Here is a 24,279-nt window from a genome sequence, read left to right as displayed (position 1 = left end):
CACCCCAGACCTGCTGAATCTGACACTTTTGGGGTGGGGCAGCAATCTGTTTTAATAAGCCCCCCTCCAAGTGATTCTGAGGCATGCTCAAGTTTGAGACCCACTGGCCCCTATCCTACTGACATAGGTAACACGGCCTATAAAAAGCATTATTTCATTGTATCATTTCATCTCTAATTTTTATTTCTTTTCTCCATCTGTTTCTGTGTGCATGACTTCACCATCCACCTGATTCCACTTCTGTTTCTAAGTGACTGCATCTTTGGATAAATATATATCTCAAAACTCTTTTGTCTTCAGTGACAAAGACAGCTATCTGGCCATCACCATAAGAAGGATTAAGTCTAATCAGAACCTCATTTGTCCAACCTTTCAAAACATCTATGTCCAAGTTATAACTATAATCTGAGCAAGGACTAAATGAACTAAGGGCAAATAGGATAAAGACATAACCTTATGATTTTTCTGGGCTCATCTAATTTAATGTCTCTATATGTATCAATATCTATCCACCTTATAAAGAACACATTCAAGTAGTGTGAATGTCTGATTTAGAAGTGAATCCCACTTCTAAATCCCACCCCAGATATTGAAAATAATAACATGCCAAATAATGACTCATTACTAGTCACAGAATACACCCCTGTTCAATGACTCTTCACCTTCCTGAACTCTTTTCATTTTCCTAGATGCTAACAGGATAAAGACTCTGGAATACTTAAATCTCTCCTTCTGCAGAAGATTAACACAGCTGTTGATAGAAATATTCCCATAAAATTGTTTTACAAGTTGAGAGTTTTAGTCTACATAACATAGGTCACGTAGCAAAAAAACATGTTTTTTGCTGCTCAGTGAAAACTCTACTTATCCCTCAACTAGGACTATTAAACTAAGATGAGAAAAGGTGAGAGACCAGTGGTTTAGAAGAAGTTCCCTAATGACATGCAGAAGAAGAAATGAGATGAGTCTACTGTCTACTGTACTATAGATTCCCTAAATGGTTCTGTCTTCTCTTTTCCTGCAAATGGAAACTGAAAAGGTTAGGGCTTTGTGTTATCAAACTCCGTTTCTCACAGTTCACAGTGCTTCATTTTTTCCTTAGCGGACAAAATTAAAGACAACTGCCAGCTTGAAAAAGGTTTTAATACTGCTTGATAGAATAATGAAGGTACATCTCATTAGGTGTTATGGAATTACACCTAATTAACCACTCCTGGATCTCATGAATCCTATTTTCCCTCCACTTTTTATGCATTCCTTCTCCAGTTGCATCCTGAATAGACTTTAAATATACTTCAGGCATGGATTACTACCAGAGTTTCCCCAGCTGCTATCAGTCAGTACATATGGTCTAACTTAACTTTCTTTCAAAATTGCTTTCACATAATTCCCTTGCTCAAAGGCCCACAATGCTTTCCTATATCCTATCACATTTAGATGTCTTATATCTGAATTCTTCTGCCTCGCTTTAAGGCCATAATCTGGCTACATTCTTCCCATCCAATTTTATTTTGTGCCTTCCCAACCAGAAGGTCCCCTTCACCTAGGATAACTGTGAAATTCCTTTACTCTTTCTTAGGACAAAGTTGAAGAAACAAGGAAAAGAAAAATAGACACTGAAATCCCTAACACCAAAAGTTTATTTACAATTGAAGTTAAGGAATATTTTTAATGCATGCTGAGAAAACAGTAATACTCCAAACTTACAGGTTACTTACTATCTGATAAGGAATACAAGATGATGCCGAGAAAGGCTTGGGCAAACACAACTATTGGAACCAGGTTGCCAGTACATTTAAACACTATTAGAACCTTGTTATCAGAAAACTTACATATCACCTACTTTTATGTAACACCGACTTCATGAACAATTCATCTTCTAACTCCTCAATGGCTATTTAAGTTAATAGCATTCAAGGTTAAACATTAAGACTAGGGAGTAGAGAAGAAATACAGAAGCAATAAGCATCACAACATTTCAGAGCCTACATATATGAATACAACATTAATTAGGAAACTTTTAATTTTTGTGTGAAACAATATTCATCAATGTTTAGCGCATGAGAAGACATTGCTTTGGTCCATCCACTCTTTCCAGCTTTTCAAAGTGTTTCCTGGCATTGCGGATGTTGATCAGAGTAGCTGCAGAAGCTGAGGGCGGGGGCGGAAACACCCAACAGAATTAAGTATGGGCAGCCAAAGGAATGTCTGACTAGTAAAACAAATAAACAAAAGAGAGCCAAATCCCTCAATGTATGTCAGAGAACATACAGGAATAGGAGGTCCCAAGTTATCAAGGTTTAATTTTTCTGAATAAGCAGATTTATTCATATTCTAAACACAAAATTTCCAAAATAAATTTCCAAAATCTTTTGGTTTGGAGCTAACAGCATAAACCCCAAAAATGTATGTTATATTTTAATATTAACCTAAAGTTGCAAAAGCCAATGGATGAGAGATTAATTTAAATTTCTGGGACCATCCTGAAAATACTGCAAGAACCTTTATTTCAATGGTTGTGATAGTCATGGTTATTATGGTATGGAAGCATCAAACACCCCTTCATGCCCATAACAGAAATATGAGAATGTGGTACATAGGAATATGCAATGACATATGAAATGGTTTGTCATTTAATAGTTTAGAGCTTAGACTGGCTAGTCTTTTAAAAATCCATACCAGATGCAGCATAAATCATGTATTTGGGTTTTTTCTTTAAAATTCTTGGATTTAGTGACTTGCTTTTTGAAGTTCCCATGAAGAAAAACGTAATACCCTAGAAGCTAAATTATTTTTAAGCTTTAAAATATAAGTCTATTAAATAAAAACTATTTACCACTAGTACTAAAATACTTTTTCTTATTGTGGTAAAGTATACATAACACAAAGTTTATCATTTAAATTATTTTTAAGCATACAGTTCATTGGGATTAAGTGCCCTCACATTGTTATGTAACCATCCCCACTATAAAATAGCTTTTAAGTATCTAATAAAGTACTACCTCTGGGACAATCGTTTAAAGAGTATGTGGCTTTGAACCTAGGTCAGCTAAGTTTAAACTTACGAATGGACGGATCAGACATCACAACCATCACATAAGTGTTGGATGTAAAGATGTCAATGAAAGCAGCGAAGTTAGAGTTCCTGACTTCCATACTCTGGAAAGAGGCAGCCAGCTTGCTATAGGAAAATGAAGAAGAGAGGTTAAAGAATGAAATAATAACACTACAACAAGCTCTTATTTATGTTAAACATCTTTTGATGATTGAGGTATAGCATTATACCTCAATTCACCACTTCATTAAGATTGTTAATCACTAACTCTACTTTTTCCAAGGAAACTCTTATACTGAATTTAACATGTTTTGAAAAGTAACTGGGACAAAAGTAGGCTAGGACTTGACTTTTAAAATTTTTTAAATTTCAATTTATTTTTTTATGAGTCAAGAGTTTCGCTCTGTCACCCAGGCTGGAGTGCAGTGGTGCCATCATGGCTCATTGCAGCCTTGAAATCCTGGCTCAAGTGATCCTCCTGCCTAAGCCTCCCAAGTAGCTGGGACTACAGAGGTGCATGCCACCACATCTGGCTAAAGCACTTGAAACTGACTGTGAAATGAAAATTGGCTTAGACCTAGATCCATGTTTAAAATCATGTTTCAGAAGACTTCTTCAATATTTAATAAGCATCTTAAGTTGAAATTTCCTTATCATTGAGATTAATATAACTTTTCAGTTACATTTAAATTCAAGAAATGATCTTTTTTCTTTGAAAACAAACAAGGCAACTATATTTGCTTGTCATTGGCTATTTCTTCTTCAAAATGTTAGCATAAACATTCCAGAAAGTCTCAAAGTGTGCTAAGGCATAAAGAGAGTAAACTTATTCCTGCTGTTCTGGAATCAAACTTTTATCAGGGTAAGGATTTTGATTATTAAATCTTTGCTAAATTATGATGTTCGGCCATTCCTTTTTCCTAGATTCACAATGCTATGATTCAAACTTTATTTAACAATAGCTGACACAATGTGATTAAACATTTCTAGACTCTCCATTCTGTACCATTTCTGAATCAGTACCTCACTATTTTAAAGTCAAATAGTAAATACTTAAAGTAGTAGTTTTAGAGTAAATTTTGGTATTCAGTAAGGCAAATTCTCCTTCCTCCTTCTTTTTCAAAACTCCCTTGGATATTCTATTTATTTCTTCCCAAATAGTATCAATCATCTCAAAAGAATATTCTGTTTGGATATTTTTCATACGCTTCTGTACCAGCTGAGTTTGCATTAAAGGACAACGACCTGCATTTCAGTCAACTGGAGGCCCCTTAGAATTTAGCTTTGTCTTTGATTGAAGGAACTATTCTGAATATAGAAGTACAGTTAACTATAGTTATTTGAACTTCTAAAAAATGACAATAATTTTTTCAAGAGATAAACAGATCATTCCTACTAGATCTCTTACCTGCAGCTCAGCTTGAACTGCTTAATAATGTTGCTTATTTTCTCAAATCTATGGGCATCACGCTGCTCTTTACACTGATAGTGAGAAATTACCTATGAAAAAGAATATTGTCCTTTGAATCCATGCAAAATAGTTACATCATCCTCTGCTACTCCTCAAAGCAGACATTTGTCAGTCCCTTGGTCACTGGTTTTTAGGGTAGACTTGGCACCTGGCTTATTGTCTCTTTTCCTCTGTCCTATATATTATCAACATTCTGTGTGGTTTCAACGTCCATTCAGATGGCCCATCTAGTACCATTTGGTTATAATTAAATCATTTACGTATTGCCTATTTTGGTTCACTGCTATTTTTTCTAACTTTAATCACTAAATATTCATTTTATTTCAATATTTCGCATGATGGTCTTCGATTTTTAAAAAGTATCAATCAAAAAGAAAAACAAATAAAAATTCCTAGCTGTTCTTGAGGTATACTTCATGTGTTTAATTTTAATAAAGGCCAAGCTAACCAAATAGCTTTTGGAATTGTATTTTAAAAGCTTAACTGTTTGATTCCAATCCCTGAGGAATATTTACAAATGAACTTATTCAGGATGGACACCCACACCAGCTGAAAATAATTTTTCTAACTTTTTCAGTTTTTAATAAAACCACACAAGTATTACCTATAGGCTGAATATACAGATGCAGAGTGTCTAGTAGGAAGCAAAACTGAGTCACTCACCAGAAGAAAACTCACAGGGAAATTCCATGAGACAATGTGAAAATTTCAAAACATAATTTCTATACCAGTGGAAGAACAAATCCCCCTTGCTTGACTTCACCCCGCTCAGTGAAAATGTTCAGTCACATCTAAACTTGGTCTCAAGAGAAACAAAAACTACCTGTTACTATTAGTAAGGAACAGGGAGCTTATATTAGGTTAACCTCTACAACCATGTGTGGCAGACATAGTAGGGGAATACTGCTGAAGCAGGTTTCGGTCCTGCCACGTACATCAAGACAGAATAGCTTTCTTGCTCATTGTTACTCACACTAGCAGGAAAAACAGGCTCAGGGTAGCACAATTCCAAGCAAGTGACCTCTGCCAGTGGGCTGAGACAGAAAGATACTCTAATTAGGACTCCTTGCCCCATCTATACCAGCTAGAAAGATGGCTCCCAAATACCTCTGGGGTTACAAATAATATTTCCACAAAGGAAGAGGGAAAAATTGTACTTTGGATTCTCTGCCCTGTTGCTATAGTAGCAAAAGGAATCAATATTTAATAGTTTGTCAACTAAATGCCAAGGCTTGCTGGGTGCTCAATGTTCCTGTGTCCCATTTTCATCTGCACAATAAATCTATGATATAGATATTTGTAGAAGGAAAACAAGCCCCTAGAGATTAAGAATTGTTTCTAAAATCACCAAGCATTGGCAGGGCTCAGAAACAAATTATTTACTGGGAACTGCTCTTAGAGTTACATTTACCAAGGCTAATTAGCAATTACTTATGCAGTGTGTTGTGACACCTTAGTTTCTATTATTGCTATTTTTAAAATGTATTTACAAATACAATACTGGTTTTTGCATCCCCCTTTCAGGGTTATACAAACAATAGGCTCTAAAATAGTTGCTAAGTTCAATTTACAAGAAAAATAAAAATACCAACATGCCTCTTTCCCTCTCCACTTCTTCATGTGAACTCCTATGTCACTGAGATGACCATAACATCTCTTCTACATTAAAAGTTTTCAATGAGTCTTTTAGAGAAAAGGATAGGATGTGAGTTTTCTCAAAAGGAAAATATCCCACATTTCATAATAAAAGTCCACAGGAAATAGGAATCCTTTAACATAAATGAACAGTTACTAGCATAAATAATCTGAACTCTCTTTTTTTTTGAGATGGAGTTTCGCTCTTGTTGCCCAGGCTGGAGTGCAATGGCATGATCTCAGCTCACCCCAACCTCCGCCTCCCGAGTTCAAGCGATTCTCCTGCCTCAGCCTCCCAAGTAGCTGGGATTATTGGCATGCGTCACCACACCTGGCTAATTTTGTATTTTTTGGTAGAGACGGGGTTTCTCCATGTTGGTCAGGCTGGTCTCTAACTCCCGACCTCAGGTGATCCACCCGCCTCGGCCTCCCAAAGTGCTGGGATTACAGGCGTGAGCCACCATGCCCAGCCAACAATCTGAACTCTCTAATAATACATACCTGGAAAAATCTAAGTTTCACTAACTTCCAAAGAGCTACACACCAAAGGGCTTCTTTCAGGTCACTTGCTGACAATACTATTTTATAAATAAGTCTGTACATGCTAAAGTTGACAAGAGGGAAAAAGGTTCTTCCTCAAAGTAGTGACATGCTGTTCTCTGTTGCTGAAAACAAAGAACGTACAGTGTGAAGTACATCTGCAAAGCAGAAAGTTCTTACCAGAAAAGTAGCTCTCTCAAAAAGAAGTACTTCATCAGCTTCGATAATTTCAGCAAAATTCCTTAGGTTCATTTCCAGCTGCTGAACATTGGGAATCAGCTGATAAACTATGCTGGACCAAGCCTAACAGAACAGAAACACAGTGTACTACTATTAACAGCTAGTCAGTCCCAGACCTTTGAAATTAGTAAGTACACTATAACATGTGGACAGCAAAATATGATGATAATCCAGTCCCAAACAAATACTGACATTAAATATGATATAACACAAATGAAATGAGAAAATGAAGCTAGCATCTGATTTTTACCCTTGAGTTGAATTTTTTTTAAGTTCAAACACTTTTGTAAAATGCTGGAGAAACTTCTTTCCATTGATAATTGAAAGCAAACAAATATTTAATGCCATCATGTTGCCTTAGGAAAAAAGTTGAAAAACATGATCTACTTTGCTAAAAAGCTCCTAATCTAGTCACAAATATTTAAGTCCAACAGTGTAGATTTCTCTAAAGATCAGAACCTAATTATGCTATATTTAACATATACCTAAGAATCAATTTTATGAAAGTAGCAGAGCCACATAGACAAATGGCCCCTCCCCTCAATAGAATAATATACCATTAAAAGAGAAACTAGTGGCATTATCATTCCCAAAGGTTTGTTGTTATCCGCATAAATTATTGATCCAATTGAATTCAAAATGGTCTACTGTGTTTTTGCCTAAAACTGACTTCATCCAGGAGTATGACTAATGTAAGCAGTTGAAATTAACCACACTCTCCCTCTATTCTTGTAGGCTCTTTTATTTGTATTTTCACTATAATACTTCCTTCACTCTCACTCCAATTTGTCTGGTAAGGTGTACTTTGTTCTTCTCTCCCCTACAAGAGGGCAGGAACCTGGTCTTAGTCATTTGTGTATCCAACAGCATCAAGCAGGTATGTAAAGAGTGCTTGTTGAATAAAACTTAATATAAAAATTTAAGTTAGCTCTATGCAACATTGATGTAAGAGACAGAAGTGCCATGTCTCTGTTCCAATTAGTTTTATTACTTAGGCATGAGGGTTCAGGTTCCAAGTTCCCAGGTCGGTGTTAATGTCACTGCTGAATTTACCTTGGAGAAGGCACCAAAGCTAACCACAGCAGAGACATTGTCACTCACAGCAGTGTTGTGATTAGCCAATTGTCTTTGGTCGTGTTATGTATTGCCATCCTTCACACCGCAGTTGGTTCTTATCAGTGCGTCATGTCCATCCTTATTCACGGTTACCTGTTCTATGGGAATAAGGCTTTGAGAGAAATTCGGCCCATATTAATCTAGAACAGTATTTCCTAGACAGGTATCTCAAAATGATCTGTTATTAGAGTGAGGCTGGGTCAACATAATATTGGGGAAAATGAATTAGTTAAAAAAAAAAAAAAAGCAATGGCTATTTAAAAGTCCAATGGTTTTTCTCCTTGCCACATCAGGTTTCTGTGCTTCTGGTTGTAGATACTTGTCAGATGCTGTTGATACTGAGGCTGTAGCTACCAGTGACAGAGAAGGGTGCTTTCCTACCCAGAGTCAGACTTGTCAATGGATACCAGAAACAGTCTGAAGGGAAGGGCTAACTACAGAAGGATCCAAAAGGACCTAGTCCTCCAAATAACTAGATCAGTAGGAGAAAGGGAGGAATCAGAATAAGGAGCCTATGTGCCAATGAGGTAATTTCAGCTTCATCCATAACAAAGCTATTGTTGTAACCTCCATAATTAGTGTAAGCAGTGTGGTATCCATTCCAGCAATGGGAACAGTACTTCTGGTTGAAAGAATGCTTGTCTCCAATTTGGCATGAAAGTTGAAGCTATTATACCATATGCTAGGCATAACATGTCTGATTCTAAGACTCCTTCTCCAATCTCTTGCCTAAATATTTTCATTTTATTGCCATCCAAACTTAGGCAGACTAGCTTATATCATGTAGAAGTACCTGAATACTAGATACAACTCCAATCAGCATTGAGACCACAACAGGTCAAAATGGATGATGGCCAGTAAGTGAAACCTCTGCTATTACAAAGACCAGTATCAAATTAATCATGACCAAACTGGCTAATTCAGTGTGACTTGGTAGCTATGTCAACCCAATCTAAGATCAAAACCCAAGTCTCTTAATGTTAAGTTTGATATTCTTCAAACAATTTGTTGCAGGTTATTTTTCTTTTTAGTACAACAAATCTAGATGGCTATGAAATAGTTTAAAATCTTTTAGTTTTGTTAATATCCTTCTAGGTTTTTTTTCATGCTCTTAAAATGAGGGAACTCAGGGAGACATACACACCTTATAGAGGGTTTCATCCCAGATAGATGTTCGGAAACAAGAACATTCCAATGGGCGAGACAAACGCCTCAAATCTTCTTCTCGCTCTTTAAAAATCTAAATTAAAAAGCCCAACATACTGATCAGCATATAATAGTTCCCATCTTTCAAGCTAAGATGTAGTTATTTTATCATATTTTAACCAGGAGCTTTTGTTCCTTTCTAAGAGGAATTTTAAGTATGTCTATTTCACAAACTAGGATGGCAGAAACTGTTTCTGGTCAGGTCTAAAAGCACAATAGTTAGAATTCTTCAGGCCTATCCTGCTTATGCTGAATACTCAGTACGAGCACTATGTTTATAAATAAAGCTTATCATACAGAGGAGTCTTAATAAAATACATCAAACACTCCAAAGCACCAAATCTGGGTCATTTTAAGATAGTTATACAGATACCAAGAATATATAAATGAAAATATTTTAACCCTTGTATATATCTTTCTCAGACACATATATAGATATGGAAAAATATCTATATAAATATATATACACAGATATTTTCCCAGGAGTCAGTGGATTGTTGTTAAATATGTACATACACACTGTTATGGTTAATTTTATGTGTCAAGTTAGCTAGGCCATGATACCCAGACATTTGGTTAAACACCAATCTGTATGTTGTTGCAAAGGCATTTTTTTAGTTAAGATTAACATTTGAAACAGTAGACTCTGAGTATTATTCTGTATAATGTGGGTGGGCCTCATCTAATCAGTCGAAGGCCTTAAGAGAAAAAGCCTGTCATTTCCCCAAGAAAAAAGAATTTTGCCTCCAGATTGCTTTCTGACCCGAACCACAAAATTAACTCCACATTAACTCTTCCATGGGTCTCCAGTCTGTCAGCCTGCCCTGCAAATTTTGGACTTGCTAGTCTCTACAATTAGTTGAGAAAGTTCCTTAAAATCAATCTGAATCTTTCTCAATCTCTCTCTCTCTAAACACACACACACACACACACGTATGTATGTATGTATATGTATATTCACATATTCTATTAATTCTGTTATTCTGGAGAACCCTAACACAGACTTCAGTACTGAGAGTGATTCTAGAGAATAATCTTAAGGATGAGTTTTCTAAATTGGTTCTGGGGTTGGTTCTCTAATCTGATTAGATTTAAAGGCCCTAATGACTCACTTTCCAGTAGAAAAGACAGTACTGATAATCTATAGTGTGATGTGGCAGCAGAGATACACAAAATACCACCACTGGATATTCCTAATAAAATACTTTTAAGAGGCAAGGTTCCAGGTGACCACATACATAATTTCGAACATTTTTGTCAAAATAACAAATATGAGATTGGCTGGCTGATCCTAATTGTGCTGAACAAAGTAGAGAAAGAATGAGCTCAGAGATCTGAATTATCAGTATAAATACTTTATAAATGACCACAAAGTTTCTATGACTGCCCTGAAAAAAAACTCTTACCCCCTATAGCTGCAGAGCTGAGACTGATGAAACCAAATTCAGAATCTCATCCTTTAAGTGGATGAATTACAATGCGAACTGAATTCACAACCTCACAGGGCATCTGCTAATAAAGTGAGGGCATTGACCAAGAAGAAGTAGGATTCTAAAATTTGGAATGGAGGTTATTTGGGAAGATCCTGATGAAGCTGGCAAAATTGAAACCTTAAATTCTCAGTCTTCTTTGCCAGTAGAAGCAGCCACTCCATCCATATCTGATATTAACTCTATTTGGCCTGAGAAAACTGCAATGGTCTCCTCTGAGGTATCTGCCATGCAAGACACTCCTGATTCACTCCCACTACCCCTCTTTGCTTCTACACCTATAACTAGTTCAAGTCTCAGCAGACTCCTAAAGGTGACGTGTGAAGTATGACCCATGAGGAATTATGCTATACTCCAAAGAACCACATAATTTCTCCAATTTACAGACAAAAACCAAGGAAATATGTATGGGAATAGATATTAAAGGTATAGGATAATAGTGGAAAAAATATAAAGTTGGATCAGGCTAAATTTACCGATAGGAGCTCATTAAGCAGAGGTTCCACACTTAATGTTGCAGCCCATGGGGTAAGAAAGAGCTTTTAACAGTATGTTTGGATGGTTGGATGAAACATGGACCAAAAGGTGGCCTAAACGACATGAAGTTGAAATGCCAGAACTGCCTTGGTATACTCTAGAAGAAGAGATCCATAGAAAAAGAGGCTTTAGGGACATTGTAATGTTCAAGTATTAACAGATTCATTTAAGGCCTACTCACCAAACCTGCGAGGTTCCAGAAGACACACCTTTCTTTCATCATGACTATGAAAAATAAATTTGTAAGGGCAGCCCCAGCTTCTTTCCCCAATTATGTGATCATTCTTCTCTGTAGGCTAGAACTTTCAGTGGGAACTGCTGCCACTGAATTGGGAAACCTAAATGCGACGGGAGTAGTTGGATCCTAGAATGGCAGGAACCAAGTGGGGGCACTTAATCACCAAAGACAAGGTGGTCATAGTACCATAACTGAAGCAGAGTCAAAGCATTAATCAGAATAGTCTGACTCGTAGAGACCTATGGTGTTGGCTAGTTATCATGATGTTCCTAGAAGTGAAATGGATGGGAAGTCTACTAATTTTTTACTTGATCTGTATACGTGGAAGAATTCTAGGTCAAGTGATAAAAAATTTAATTTGGATTATTAAATTGGAGACTCACAGCTTCTCAATCAATACCCAGACTTCTACCAGTTTACAAACCCAGACCCCTTGAATGAAGGGGAGCCTGGGTCCCCTTGAGGAAGGACACTGCCAAGTATTTATACTGTTAATCTTCCTCCCAGCCTCCTCCAAATGGACCTATGTGGCCTTTTAGCAGGGTGACTGTGCGTTACAGAAAAGGAAATAATCTACTACTGAGCATTAGCTCTGAATTGACCCTAATTCTAGGGAGACCTAAAATGTAACTGTGGTCCACCAGTCAAAGTAGGGCCTTATAAAGGTTAAGTAATCAATGGAGTTTTAGCTCAGGTCTGTCTCATGTAGGCCCAGTGGGTCCTTGCAACCTTCTTGTGGGTTATTTTCCCTGTTCCAGAGTACAAAATTGAAACACACATGCTCAACAACTGGCGGAATCCCTCATTGGTCTCTTGACCTGTGGAGTGCAGGCTGTTGTGGTGGAAAAGCCAGGTGGAACCCATTAGAATGACCTCTACCTAGGAAAATGGTAACCAAAAGCAATATTGCATATTCCTGGAGGGATTGCAGAGGTTAGTGCCACCATCAGACTTGAAAGATGCAGAGTTGGTGATTACCACCACATCCTCCTTCAAATCTCCTATTCAGCCTGTGTAGAAGAAAGATGGCTCCTGGACAGTGGACTGTCATAAACTTAACTAGATGGTGACTACAATTGTAGCTGCTGTGCCAAATGTGGTTTCATTGCTTGAGCAAATTAACATATCCCCTGGTACCTGTATGCAGCTAGTTTTCTAACAAATGCTCTTTTCTCCATACCTGTCTTTATTAAGGCCCACCATAAGTACACTGTAAGTTGTTTGCTTTCAGCAGGCAAGGCCAGCAATACACTTCACTGTCCTGCTGCAGGGGTATATCAGCTCTCTAGTCCTATGTCATAATTTGCTTCACAAGAATCTTGACCACCTTCACAAGAATCTTGACCACGCTTTTACAAGATATTAGGCAGATCCATTACATTGATGACATTATGCTGATTGGACCTAATGAGCGAGAAGCAACAACTACATTAGACTTACTGGTAAGATAGCTGCATGTCAGAGGATGGGAAATCTGACAAAAATTCAGGGGCCTTCTACCTCAGTGAAATTTTGAGGGGTGCAGTGGTATGGGGAGATACCCCTTCTAAGGTGAAGGATAAGTTGTTGCATCTGGCCCCTCCTACAACCCAGAAAGAAGTACAACATCTAGCAAGCCTCTGAATTTTGGAGGCAACACAGTCTTCATTTGGCTGTGTTACTCTGGCCCATTTACCAAGTGACCCAAAAACCTGACAGTTTTGAGTAGGTCCCAGAACAGAAGGTTCAGGCTGCAACTCAAGCTGCTTTCCACTTGGGTCATATGATCCAGCATATCCAATGGTGCTTGAAGTGTCAATGGCAGACAGGGATGCCATTTGGAGTCACTGGCAAGCTCCCATATGTGAACTGCAGCACATGCCTTCAGCATACTGAAGCAAAGCCCAGCTGCTGTTCACAGATAACTATACCCCTTTTGGGAAACAGTTCTTGGTTTGCTATTAGGTCTTAGTATAGACTGAACACTTAATCATGGGCCACTAAGTAACCATGAGACCTGAGCTACCCATCATGAACTGGGTATTATTTGACCTACCAAGCCATAAAGTTGTGCATACGCAGTAGGACTCCATCACCAAATTAAAGCGGTATATATGAGATCAGGCTCAAGTAGGCCTTGGATGAACAAGTAAGGAACATGGCCACAGTCCCCATTCCTGCTATACTACCTTTTTTTTTTTTTTTTTTTTTTTTTTTTGGCTCACTCTGTCACCCAAGCTGGAGTGCAGTGGCACAGTCTCAGCTCACTGCAACTTCCACCTCCCGGGTTCAAGCAATTCTTGTGCCTCAGCCTCCTGAGTAGCTCGGACTACAGGCGCATGGCACACACCACCACGCCTGACTAATTATTGTATTTTTAGTAGAGATGGGGTTTTGCCATGTTGGCCAGGCTGGTCTTGAATTTCTGACCTCAAGTGATTTGCCCACCTCAGCCTCCCAAAGAGCTGGGATTACAGGCATGAGCCACCATGTCCGGCCTATACTACCCTCTCTTTTCTAGCCTGCAACTATGGCCTTATGGGGAGTTTCCCACAATCAGCTGACAGAGAAAGAAAACTCAGGACTGGTTTACAGATAGTTCTGCATGATACGCAGGTGCCATCCGGAAGTGGACAACTGCAATACTACAGCAGCCCTGTAAGAAAGTGGTAACTTTCTTTACAGAAAGAAAGTTATGGGACAGCCCTGAAAGAAAGTGGTAAAGGGAAATCCTCCCAATGGGCAGAACTTTGACCACCTGGTTGTTCACTTTGCTAGGAAGAAGAAATGGCTAGATGTACAATTAGTTATCAATTCATGAGCTATGGCCACTGGTTTGCTGGATGGTCAGGGACTTGGAAGGAACATGACTGGAAAATTGGTGACAAAAAGGTCTGTGGAAGAGGTATATACACAGATCTTTCTGAATGGGTGAAAAATGTGAGGATATTTGTGTCTCATATGAATGCCACCAAAGAATGACTTCAGCAGAAGAGGATTTTAATAACCAAGTAGATAGGATGACCTGTTCAGCCCCTTTCTCCAACCATGCAGGTAACTGCCCAATGAGCTCATGAATAAAGTGGCCATGGTGGCAGGGTTGTTATATATGGGCTCAGCATCAGGGACTTCCACTCACCGAGGCTGATCTGACTACAGCCATGACTGAGTGTTCAATCTGTTAGCAACAGAGACCAACACTGAGTCCCTGATATGGCACTATCCCCCAGGGTGATCAGCTAAGTACCTGGTGGCAGGTTGATTACACTCATCTGCTTCCATCATGGAAGGGACATGATTACTGAATTACACATTCTGGATATGGATTTGCCTTCCCTGCATCCATTTCTTCTGCCAAAACTACCATACATGGATTTACAGAATGCCTCATCCACCATCACAGTATTGTACACAGCATTGCTTCTGATCAAGGAACTCACTTCACAGCAAATAAAGTGAGGCAATGGGCTCATCCTCATGAAATTCACTGGTCTTACCATGTTCCCCACCATCCTAAAGCAGCTGGCTTGACAGAATGGCAGAATGGCCTTTTGTTTTGTTTTAATTAGAGATGCATCTCACTATGTTCCTAGGCTGGATTTCAACGAGGCTAGGCAACCCTCTTGCCTTACCCTCCCACAAGGAGATAGAACTACAAGCATGAGTCATCATACCTGGTTAGAATGGCCTTTTGAAGACTCATTTACAGTGCCAACTATGTTAGATAGTTGCAATACTTTGCAGAGCTAGGCAAGGTTCTCTAGGAGGCTGTATGTGCTCTGAATCAGCGTCCAGTAAATGGTGCTTTTAATTTTATAGTGAGGATTCATGGGGTGGAAACTGGAGTGCCACCACTCACTCCAGTGACCCACTAGCAAAATTTTTGTTTCTTGCCCCTGTGACCTTATGCTCTGCTGGCCTAGAGGTCTCAGTTCCAAAGGCAGAAATGTGTCTACCAGGAGACATAGTGATTCCACTGAACTGGAAGTTAAGACTGCCAACCAGCCACCTTGGGTCCCTCAAGCCTCTGAATCAACAGGCAAAGAAGGAAGTTACTATGCTGACTGGACTGACTGATCCTGACTACTATGGGGAAACTGGATTGCTCCTCCAAAATAGATATAAGGAAGAAGAGTATTTCTGGAATATAGGAGAGCTCTTAGGATGTCTCTTAGTAATACCATGCTCTGTGATTAAACTTAATGGAAAACGACAATGCCCAATTCAGGAAGGTCCACTAATGGTCTTTGGGTCACCCCACCAGAGAATATACAACAAGCTGAGGTGAGTGCTGTGGGCAAAGGTAATCTGGAACTGAATAAGGCAGTTATAAAGACCAGTTAAAAATCACGTGACCAGTTATACAAATGAGAATTGCAATTGTCATGAGTACTTCATCTTGATTTTGTTATGAATATGTATATATAGTAAATGTCTGTTTTTTCCCTTTTAATCCCTTATCATGAACATATCATATGATATATCATAATATTTAAGTATTGTTAACTTTACATTATAATGTAAAAGAAGAGTAAACATTAGTCAATAACTTTACATCCTCTTCTGGGAAAATGATTATTGCATTTTTGGTTGTATGCAGGATTACTGTATCATGTTAAATGGAAGTATGACCTTGTTATTGTTTTTATTTGAAGATTAGGTATGGTTTCAGTAGATGTGTATGAGTGCCAAGTTGACAAGGGGTATGACTGTAATATTTAGTTTTATGTGTTAACTTGACTAGGCCACAGTATCCTGACATTTAGTCAAACAGCAGTCCAGATATCACTGTGAAGGTATTTTTCAGATGAGATTAACATTTAAACCAGGAGACTCTGGGTAAAGATTACCCTCTATAATATAAGTGAGTCTTATTTAATCAGTTGGAGGCCTTAAAATAAATACCCCTCTCTCTGCGTGTGTGTGTCTCTTCCTGTCTTTCTATGCACGCGCACATACACACACACATGATTAGTTAGTTCTGCTTCCCTGGAGAACCCTAAGATACACACATAGAAGAAAATAACTAGGTGCGGTTTTTGTATTGTTGCAATTTGCCATTTGATTTTGGAATACATTCTTAAGTAAATGTGGTTATGTTAGACATCATTTTAATGTCCATTTTTCGCTTTATGTTTTTTTGCTAATGACTTATTACTTGCTGTTTATTTTATATTTATTTTAGAATATGGAAATGATGTTAGACAAAAAGCAAATTTGAGCGATTTTCTTATTCGAGTTCAAAATGGGTCGTAAAGCAGTGGAGACAACTCACAACATCAACAACACATTTGGCTCAGGAACTGCTAACGAACGTATGGTGCAGTAGTGTTTCAAGATGTTTTGCAAAGGAGACACAAGACTTCAAGATGAAGAGCATAGTGGCTAGCCATCAGAAGCTGACAATGATCAATTGAGAGCAATCATCAAAGCTGATCCTCTTACAATTACATGAGAAGTTGCCAAAGAAATCAACGTCGACCATTCTACAGTTGTTCAGCATTTGAAGCAAATTGGAAAGGTGAAAAAGCTCAAAAGGTTTGCTCATGAGCTGAGCAAAAAAAAAAAAAATCATTTTGAAGTGTTGTCTTCTCTTATCCTATGCAACAACAAATGATCTCTCAATTGGATTGGGATGTGCACCAAAAAGTGGATTTTATATGACAACTGGTGACAATTGGCTCAGAGGATGGACTAAGAAGAAGCTCTAAAGTACTTCCCAAAGCCAAACTTGCACAAAAAAAGTCATAGTCACTGTTTGTTGGTCTGCTGCCGGTCTGATCCACTACAGCTTTCTGAATCCCGGGGGAACCATTACATATGATAAATATGCTCAGCAAATCAACGAGACACACCAAAAACTGCAACGCCTGCAGCCAGCACTGGTCACAGAAAGGGCCCAATTCTCCATGACAACACCCGATCGCACATTGCACAACCAACACTTCAAAAGTAGAAGAAATTGGGCTATGAAGTTTTGCCTCATCCACCATGTTCACCTTACCTCTTGCCAACCAACTACCACTTCAAGCATCTCGACAACCTTTTGCAGGGAAAACACTTCCACAGCCAGCAGGATGCAGAAAATTCTTTCCAAAAGTTTGTTGAATCCCAAAGCACGGATTTTTGTGCTACAGGAATAAACAAATTTGTTTCTTGTTGGCAAAAATGTGTTGACTGTAATGGTTCCTATTTTCATTCCAAAAGATGTGTTTGAGCCTAGTCATAATGATTTAAAATTCATGGTTCAAAATCACAATGATTTTTTTTTTTTTTTTGAGATGGAGTCTTGCTCTTTCGCCCAGGCCAGACTGCAGTGGCGCTATATGGGCTCACTGCAAGCTCCGCCTCCTGGGTTCACGCCATTCTCCTGCCTCAGCCTCCCAAGTAGCTGGGACTACAGGCGCCCGCCACTGCGCCCAGCTAATTTTTTGTATTTTTTAGTAGAGACGGGGTTTCACCGTATTAGCCAGGATGGTCTCGATCTCCTGACCTTGTGATCCGCCCGCCACGGCCTCCCAAAGTTGCTGGGATTACAGGTGTGAGCCACCGCGCCCAGCAAAATCACAATTATTTTTGCACCAGTCTTAGCTGAAATGGATATTTAGGGAAGTACACTAACCATTTTACCTTAAAACTTCTAAGTACATTTTTAATAAAATAAAGAATATACTTTTCTTAACTAAGCTTAAAGTATCTTGAAGAATATTAATCTATCTTTGGAAATCTTTATATACGCATTTAGAAAATAATAAGACGATTAATCAAAAGTGATTTGTTTTTTCCAAGATGGTAGACTGAAGGCTTTGTTAGCGGACCTCACCTGCTTGGAAACAGCAGAGTGGTGTGTAGAGATTCACAGTGTAAATTTTTATCCAAGAAGGAACACAGGAACTCAACAGAAAAACTGAAAGAAGCTTCAGACACTTTGAAAGAAGTGGTGGGCAGCAACCTACACCATGAGCCAGGCAGACCACTGTGAGTCTCCAGAGCATGAAAGGGGGAGACAATGTCTCCTTGATACACATTCCAACTGAGAAGCTGAGCAAGCCAGGCCACAGGGGAGCACCTTAACTCTACCCAGCACTGCAGTTGATTTGGTGAGCAGTGGGAAGTATATGAAAAAGAGCGGTATTGAGAAGTACTTTGCATGTACCCTGAAACCCCAGTGGGGACAGAAGGAAACCATTCCTGATAGAGGAACCTCACAGCTAACTCAGGCAGTGGTCACAGGATGGGAGAAGCTCCCAACTGAGATTTGCAGTCTAATCTCTCGAGTGAGGACAAACTCCCTTGGCCAGAACTGAGGGGCGAGTGGGAAGTACGCTCTCGCCACAGGAGCAGCAGCCAAGTGCCCCAGCTTCGTGAACAAACAGGGAGAGGTGAGGCCTGAAAGGCATAGTTTCTGTCTCAGGCAGCAGGAAGGCTTATGGCCTGGGGCAGTTTTGCATTCTTAACACAGACTGCCTGGGATCCAGCTAGCTGCTGCTAGCAGAAGACTGTGGATGTGATACCTACCTTGTCAAAGCTGTGGGAGTTGGGTGGGTCTCACTGACACCTGCTACTCCTTCTCCCAATGTGGATTCTTTTGTGCAGCAGAGTCAGTTGTGCTTCTCCCTGGAACATTACCCTAGTGGCCAGGGAACTGCCCTCCAAGCCCCACTGGGACCACTGCTTGTGCTTACACATGGGGAGCCAGAGTGCAAATCTGTTTGACCCAGCCCAAACCCGGTTTGCCCCTCCACCTGCCCTGGTAGCATAACACAACAGACAGGGACTTTTGGGAGTTCCATGGCCTTGGCCATCGCCTGAGACACAAGTTCTTCCCCTGAGTATCATAAGCCAGGCACAAATCCCATGGCCACCATCACAACTGGCTCTCTCCTACAAACGCCACCTCCTGGCTAGAGGGCAACTGGTGCAGCCCATTACAACATCTGCTGACACAATAACACACCACTTGAGAAGGAGAAAACTTCTGCGTGACCTCAGCTAACATCATTTACCCACACCATCCCAGCTAATCGGGAGGTCTTGAGCCTACTCATGTGCCTAGTACATTACTACTATAGCTGGGATTTGAGAAAGCCATCACACTAAGGCTATTTTTAGCCAGGGAAATCTTTCAGAGTCTATGTCACTCCCCTGCTACCCTTATCATAGCTTGTGCTTACACCTGCTGGGAGACCAGAGGGCAGGACAGCTTGGTCCAGATCCACCCAACATTGTCCCCCTCTGAAGCTCAGAGCAGAGCCTAAGACACTGCACATCCTGCAGACCTGTCCCACAGCCTTTGGCATCAGAGAGCTTCTCCACTTGGCTGATAAGAAGCATCAGTGACCAATTCTCCTCAGAAGGAAGAACCAAAATTACAGGTGAATAATCATAGCCCAAATGGAATGTTAAGCGGAGAGTGCTGGAGCTTATCAGAGAGTTCAGTGGAAGAATCTGTGACACACCAAAAAAGAAAAAAGAAAGTAACAAGAAGCTGGCAGAGATCAAACCCTCAGAGACTTAATAATCTGCGGACAGAGGAGGTGGGAGTGCTCTTGGCCCTTGCAGCAGACTGCTGGTATCCAAGCTCAAAGAGGACTTCTTTGCACTCACGAGCACAAGTACCAGAGTGGGCTGCGATTTAGGGACTCCTCAAGGGCATTACCTTGCTCACACAAGGTCCCTTCACACTTTCCTCCTGGACCTGAGCTATAGCAGTGGGTGCCATGCTGGATGTGCACCCATTGTGAGACTTTGTTTTGCTCAGGGACCTTCAATCCTTGTGTCTTCACATCACTGGATGCCTTGCACATATTCCCCCAGCACCAGCTTAGAGTGTGGAAGCCCCACAAGGCGGCTAGACCAGATGCGCAGCAGGATTTGCAGTAGTCTGGCCCTGAGGGACTGCCACACCTATGGGAACAGGGAGTGCACCACATCAAGGGAGCACCCTGTGGGACAAAAGAAACCAGACTGCAGGCCTTGAGTCCCAGAAGTTTCCACTTGTGGGAAGTTTCCTTCAGCAGAGACACAGGTGCAAGGCCATGCTCAGTGGTGAAAAACTGCAGTTCTACCCCAGCAGTCAGGCAGCTCCAGTGCTCATGAAGGGACCCAGAGAAGGAAACTTCTCTCCCTTGCCCACCACTTGCAGATACAGCTGGGGCTTCTCTTCCAGGAACTCAGCATGAGTGTGCCTATAGACAGTCTTTCTGGAGCACTTCAGGGTGACTACATCTCCACAAGAGGAGTGCCCTCTGGGTTCAGGCTTGCACAAGAAGTAAAGTCACAACCCCTCTTTACATGGAATGTCAGCATTCCTGCAGATGGACAGAGGTGCTTGTCTGATCTGAATATCCAGAACACTGGGACAAGGGCATGATGGGGAAGCAGATGGCTTTCCTGCTGGCCTGGGAGAGGAGCTGAGGTGGCTCCCTTCTGTCTCCCTGTAAAGACCTCAGTACATTTCACTGAGAGCTCCCCCAGCCAGCTCAGTCAAGGCTGGGCCTTCTGCCCACAAATGGGGTACTGCATATACCCACCTACTTCAGCTGCAGCTGGTTTTTACCTGTGGGTGCCTGTACTAGCATGAAGGCTGAACTATTCAATGGCAGAGGTCTCATGAAGCTTATCTCATTCCCCAGTGGTATGCACTTTGTTATTTTTTTCCCCAGTATATTTTTCACAAAAATAACAAAATATACACCACGGGAAAATGAGATAAGCTTCATGAGACCTCTGCCATTCTGGCCCATGGGAGACAGTGAGCCTTCTCACACACCCAGCACACTGCTACTACAACCAGCAGCTAAGAAAGCCATTGCACAAAGATTCTCTACAACCAAAGAGCTCATACACAGTCTTTGCCACTGAAAGCACCCAGAGCCAAAGCTAGGTGACCATACACTACACACATTAAAGTCACATACTCAAGGGGAGAAAAACATTTAAAAACCCAGTAAAATCAGAAATAAATTCAAAAATAATAAGACGAAATTGTCCACCCAGATGAGAAGGAACCAGAAAAATGATTCTGGCAACATGCAAAAACAGAGTTCTACAACACCCCCAAAAAGATCACACTAACTCTCCAGTGATGGATCCAAATCAAAATGAAATCTTTGAAATATCAGATAAAGAATTCAAAATGTTAATTATTAGGTTGCTAAATGATATCCAAGAGAAAGTTAGAAACCAACATAAAGAAATAACTGGACCAAGTAGAAGAAGAATTTCAGAGCTTGAAGACAAGGCTTTCAAATTAACACAATCAGATAAAAATTTTAAAAAAGGAATTAAAAGAAATGAACAAAGTCTCCAGTAAATATGGGTTTAGGTATAAAACATCCAAATCTAAGAATCACAGGTGTTCCTGAGGGAGAAGAAAAAGCAAAAAGCTTGGAAAACCCATTTGAGGAAATATTTGAGGAAAACTTTCCTGGTCTTGCTAGAAATTTAGACATCCAAATACAAGAAGCTCAAAGAACTCCTAGAAGATTCATTATAAAAAAAGACATTACCAAGTCATCAGGCTATCTAAAGTCAACATGAAGGAAAGAATTCTAAGAAGAGTGAGACAAAAGCATTGGATAACTTACAAAGGAAAACCTATCAGACTAACAGCAGACTTCTCAGCAGAAACCTTACAAGCCAAAAGGGATTGAGTCCTATCTTTAGTCTCCTCAAACGGAATAACTGTCAGCCAAGAATTCTGTATCTATCAAAACTAAGTTGCATATGTGAAAGAGAAATGAAGTCTCTCCCAGACAAGCAAATGCTGATGGAATTTGTCTCCACCAGACCAGACCTATAAGAAATGCAAAAGGAGTTCTAAATATCTAAATGAAAGGTCATATGCACCAGTATAAAAACACTTGAAGGCAAAAAAATTCACAGGACTTACAAAACTGTAACACATTGAAGAAAACCAAGCAACTAGGTAGCAGCACGATGACTGCAACAGTACATCACATGTCAATATTAACATTGAATGTAAATGGTCTAAATGTGCCACTTAAAAGATAATAGATGGACAGAATGGAAAAAAACACAAACCAAATATCTGCTGTCTTCAAGAGACCCAGTTAACTTGTAAAGATTCTTATAGACTTAAGGCAGATGGGTAGGAAGAATATTCCATGTTAATGGAAACCAAAAGCGAGTGGGAATAACTATTCTTAGATAAAACAGACTTTAAATCAACAACAGTAAAAAAGACAAAAAATGTCATTATATAATGATAAAGAAATCAATTCAACAAGAAGATATAACAACCCAAAATTTATGCACACCTAACTCCAGAGCTCCCAGATTCATAAAAACAGAAACTACTAGACCTAAGAAAAAGAGATAGAAAGCAATACAATTATAGTGGAGGACTACAACACGCCATGGACAGCACTGGATAGATCATTGTGGCGGAAAGTCAACAAACACTGGACTTAAACTGGACTCTAGAACAAGTGGATTTAACAGACATTTACAGAACATTCTACCCAAAAACTGCAGAATATACATTCTTATTGTCAGCACGTGGAACTTTTTCAAGATAGACTATATATCAGGCCACAAAAGAAGTCTTAATAAATTTTAAAAAATCAAAATCATATCAAGTATCACATCAGCCCAAAGCAGAATAAAACCAGAAATCAATTCCAAGAGGAATTCTCAAAACCATACAAATATATGGAAATTAAATAGTCTATTCTTCAATGATCTTTGGGTCAAAAATAAAATCAAGATGGAAATTATAAAATTTTTTGAAATGAATTAAAATACTGACACAAGTTATCAAAATCTCTGGGATATAGCAAAAGCAGTGCTAAGATCAAAGTTTATTGCACTAAATGCCTACATCAAAAGGACAAAAAGATCACAAATTTACAACCTAACATCACACCTCAAGGAACTGGAGAAACAAGAACAAGCCAAACCCAAAGCTAGCAGAAGAAAAGAAATAAGAAATAACGAAGATTAGAGTAGAACTCAAGAAAATTGAAAATAAATTAAAAAAATACAATGGTCAATGAAACAAAAAGTTGGTTCTTTGAAAAGATAAACTAAATTAATAAACCACTAGCTAGATAAAGCAAGAAAAGAAGATTCCAATAAGCTGTATCAGAAATGAAAATGGAAACATCATACTGATAAACACAGAAATACAAAGGATGACTGAGACTACTATGAACACTTCTATGCACTCAAAGTACAAAATCTAAAGGAAATGGATAAATTCTTGGAAATATACAACCACACAAGCTTCAATCAGGAAAAGAAATAGAAATCCTGAACAGAGCACTAACAATTAGTGAGACGTAATCAGTAATAAAAAAAAAAAAAACCCAGCCGGGCACGGTGGCTCAAGCCTGTAATCCCAGCACTTTGGGCGGCCGAGGCAGGCGGATCATGAGGTCAGGAGATTGAGACCATCCTGGCTAACATGGTGAAACCCCGTCTCTACTAAAAATACAAAAAATTAGCCGGGTGTGGTGGCGGGCACCTGTGGTCCCAGCTACTCGGGAGGCTGAGGCAGGAGAATGGCGTGAACCTGGGAGGCAGAGCTTGCAGTGAGACGAGACCACGCCACTGCACTCCAGCCTGGGTGAAAGAGTGAGACTCCATCTCAAAAAAAAAAAGAAACAAAAACCCAAAATTTCCCAACCAAAAAAAAAAACCCCAGGACCAGATAGATTCATAGCCAAGTTCTATGAGACAGTCAAAGAACTGATGCCAATCCAACTGAAACTGTCCCAAAAGATTGAGAATCCTCCTTAACTCATTC

At 39.6% G+C, this 24,279-nt stretch overlaps 1 protein-coding gene across 2 annotated transcripts in view; it reads right to left on the bottom strand.

Annotated features, from left to right (window-relative positions):
• Window positions 1–1,622: 1,622 nt before the first annotated feature.
• The window catches only part of RRAGB (Ras related GTP binding B), a 38,858-nt gene continuing 16,201 nt past the window's right edge, over window positions 1,623–24,279 (bottom strand). For both annotated transcript variants that reach the window (XM_003807436.5, XM_003807435.6), the window contains 5 exons: window positions 9,202–9,297; window positions 6,882–7,004; window positions 4,464–4,555; window positions 3,066–3,181; window positions 1,623–2,151 (listed from right to left, as the gene is read on the bottom strand). In XM_003807436.5, coding sequence (XP_003807484.1) covers window positions 2,054–2,151; window positions 3,066–3,181; window positions 4,464–4,555; window positions 6,882–7,004; window positions 9,202–9,297 — 525 coding nt within the window. In that variant the 3' untranslated portion in view covers window positions 1,623–2,053. The remainder of the gene's footprint in view (window positions 2,152–3,065; window positions 3,182–4,463; window positions 4,556–6,881; window positions 7,005–9,201; window positions 9,298–24,279) is intronic.

This window comes from Pan paniscus, chromosome X (genome assembly GCF_029289425.2).
Source record: "Pan paniscus chromosome X, NHGRI_mPanPan1-v2.0_pri, whole genome shotgun sequence".
Classification (NCBI taxonomy): domain Eukaryota; kingdom Metazoa; phylum Chordata; class Mammalia; order Primates; family Hominidae; genus Pan; species Pan paniscus.
This window is presented reverse-complemented; position numbering and strand designations above follow the sequence as displayed.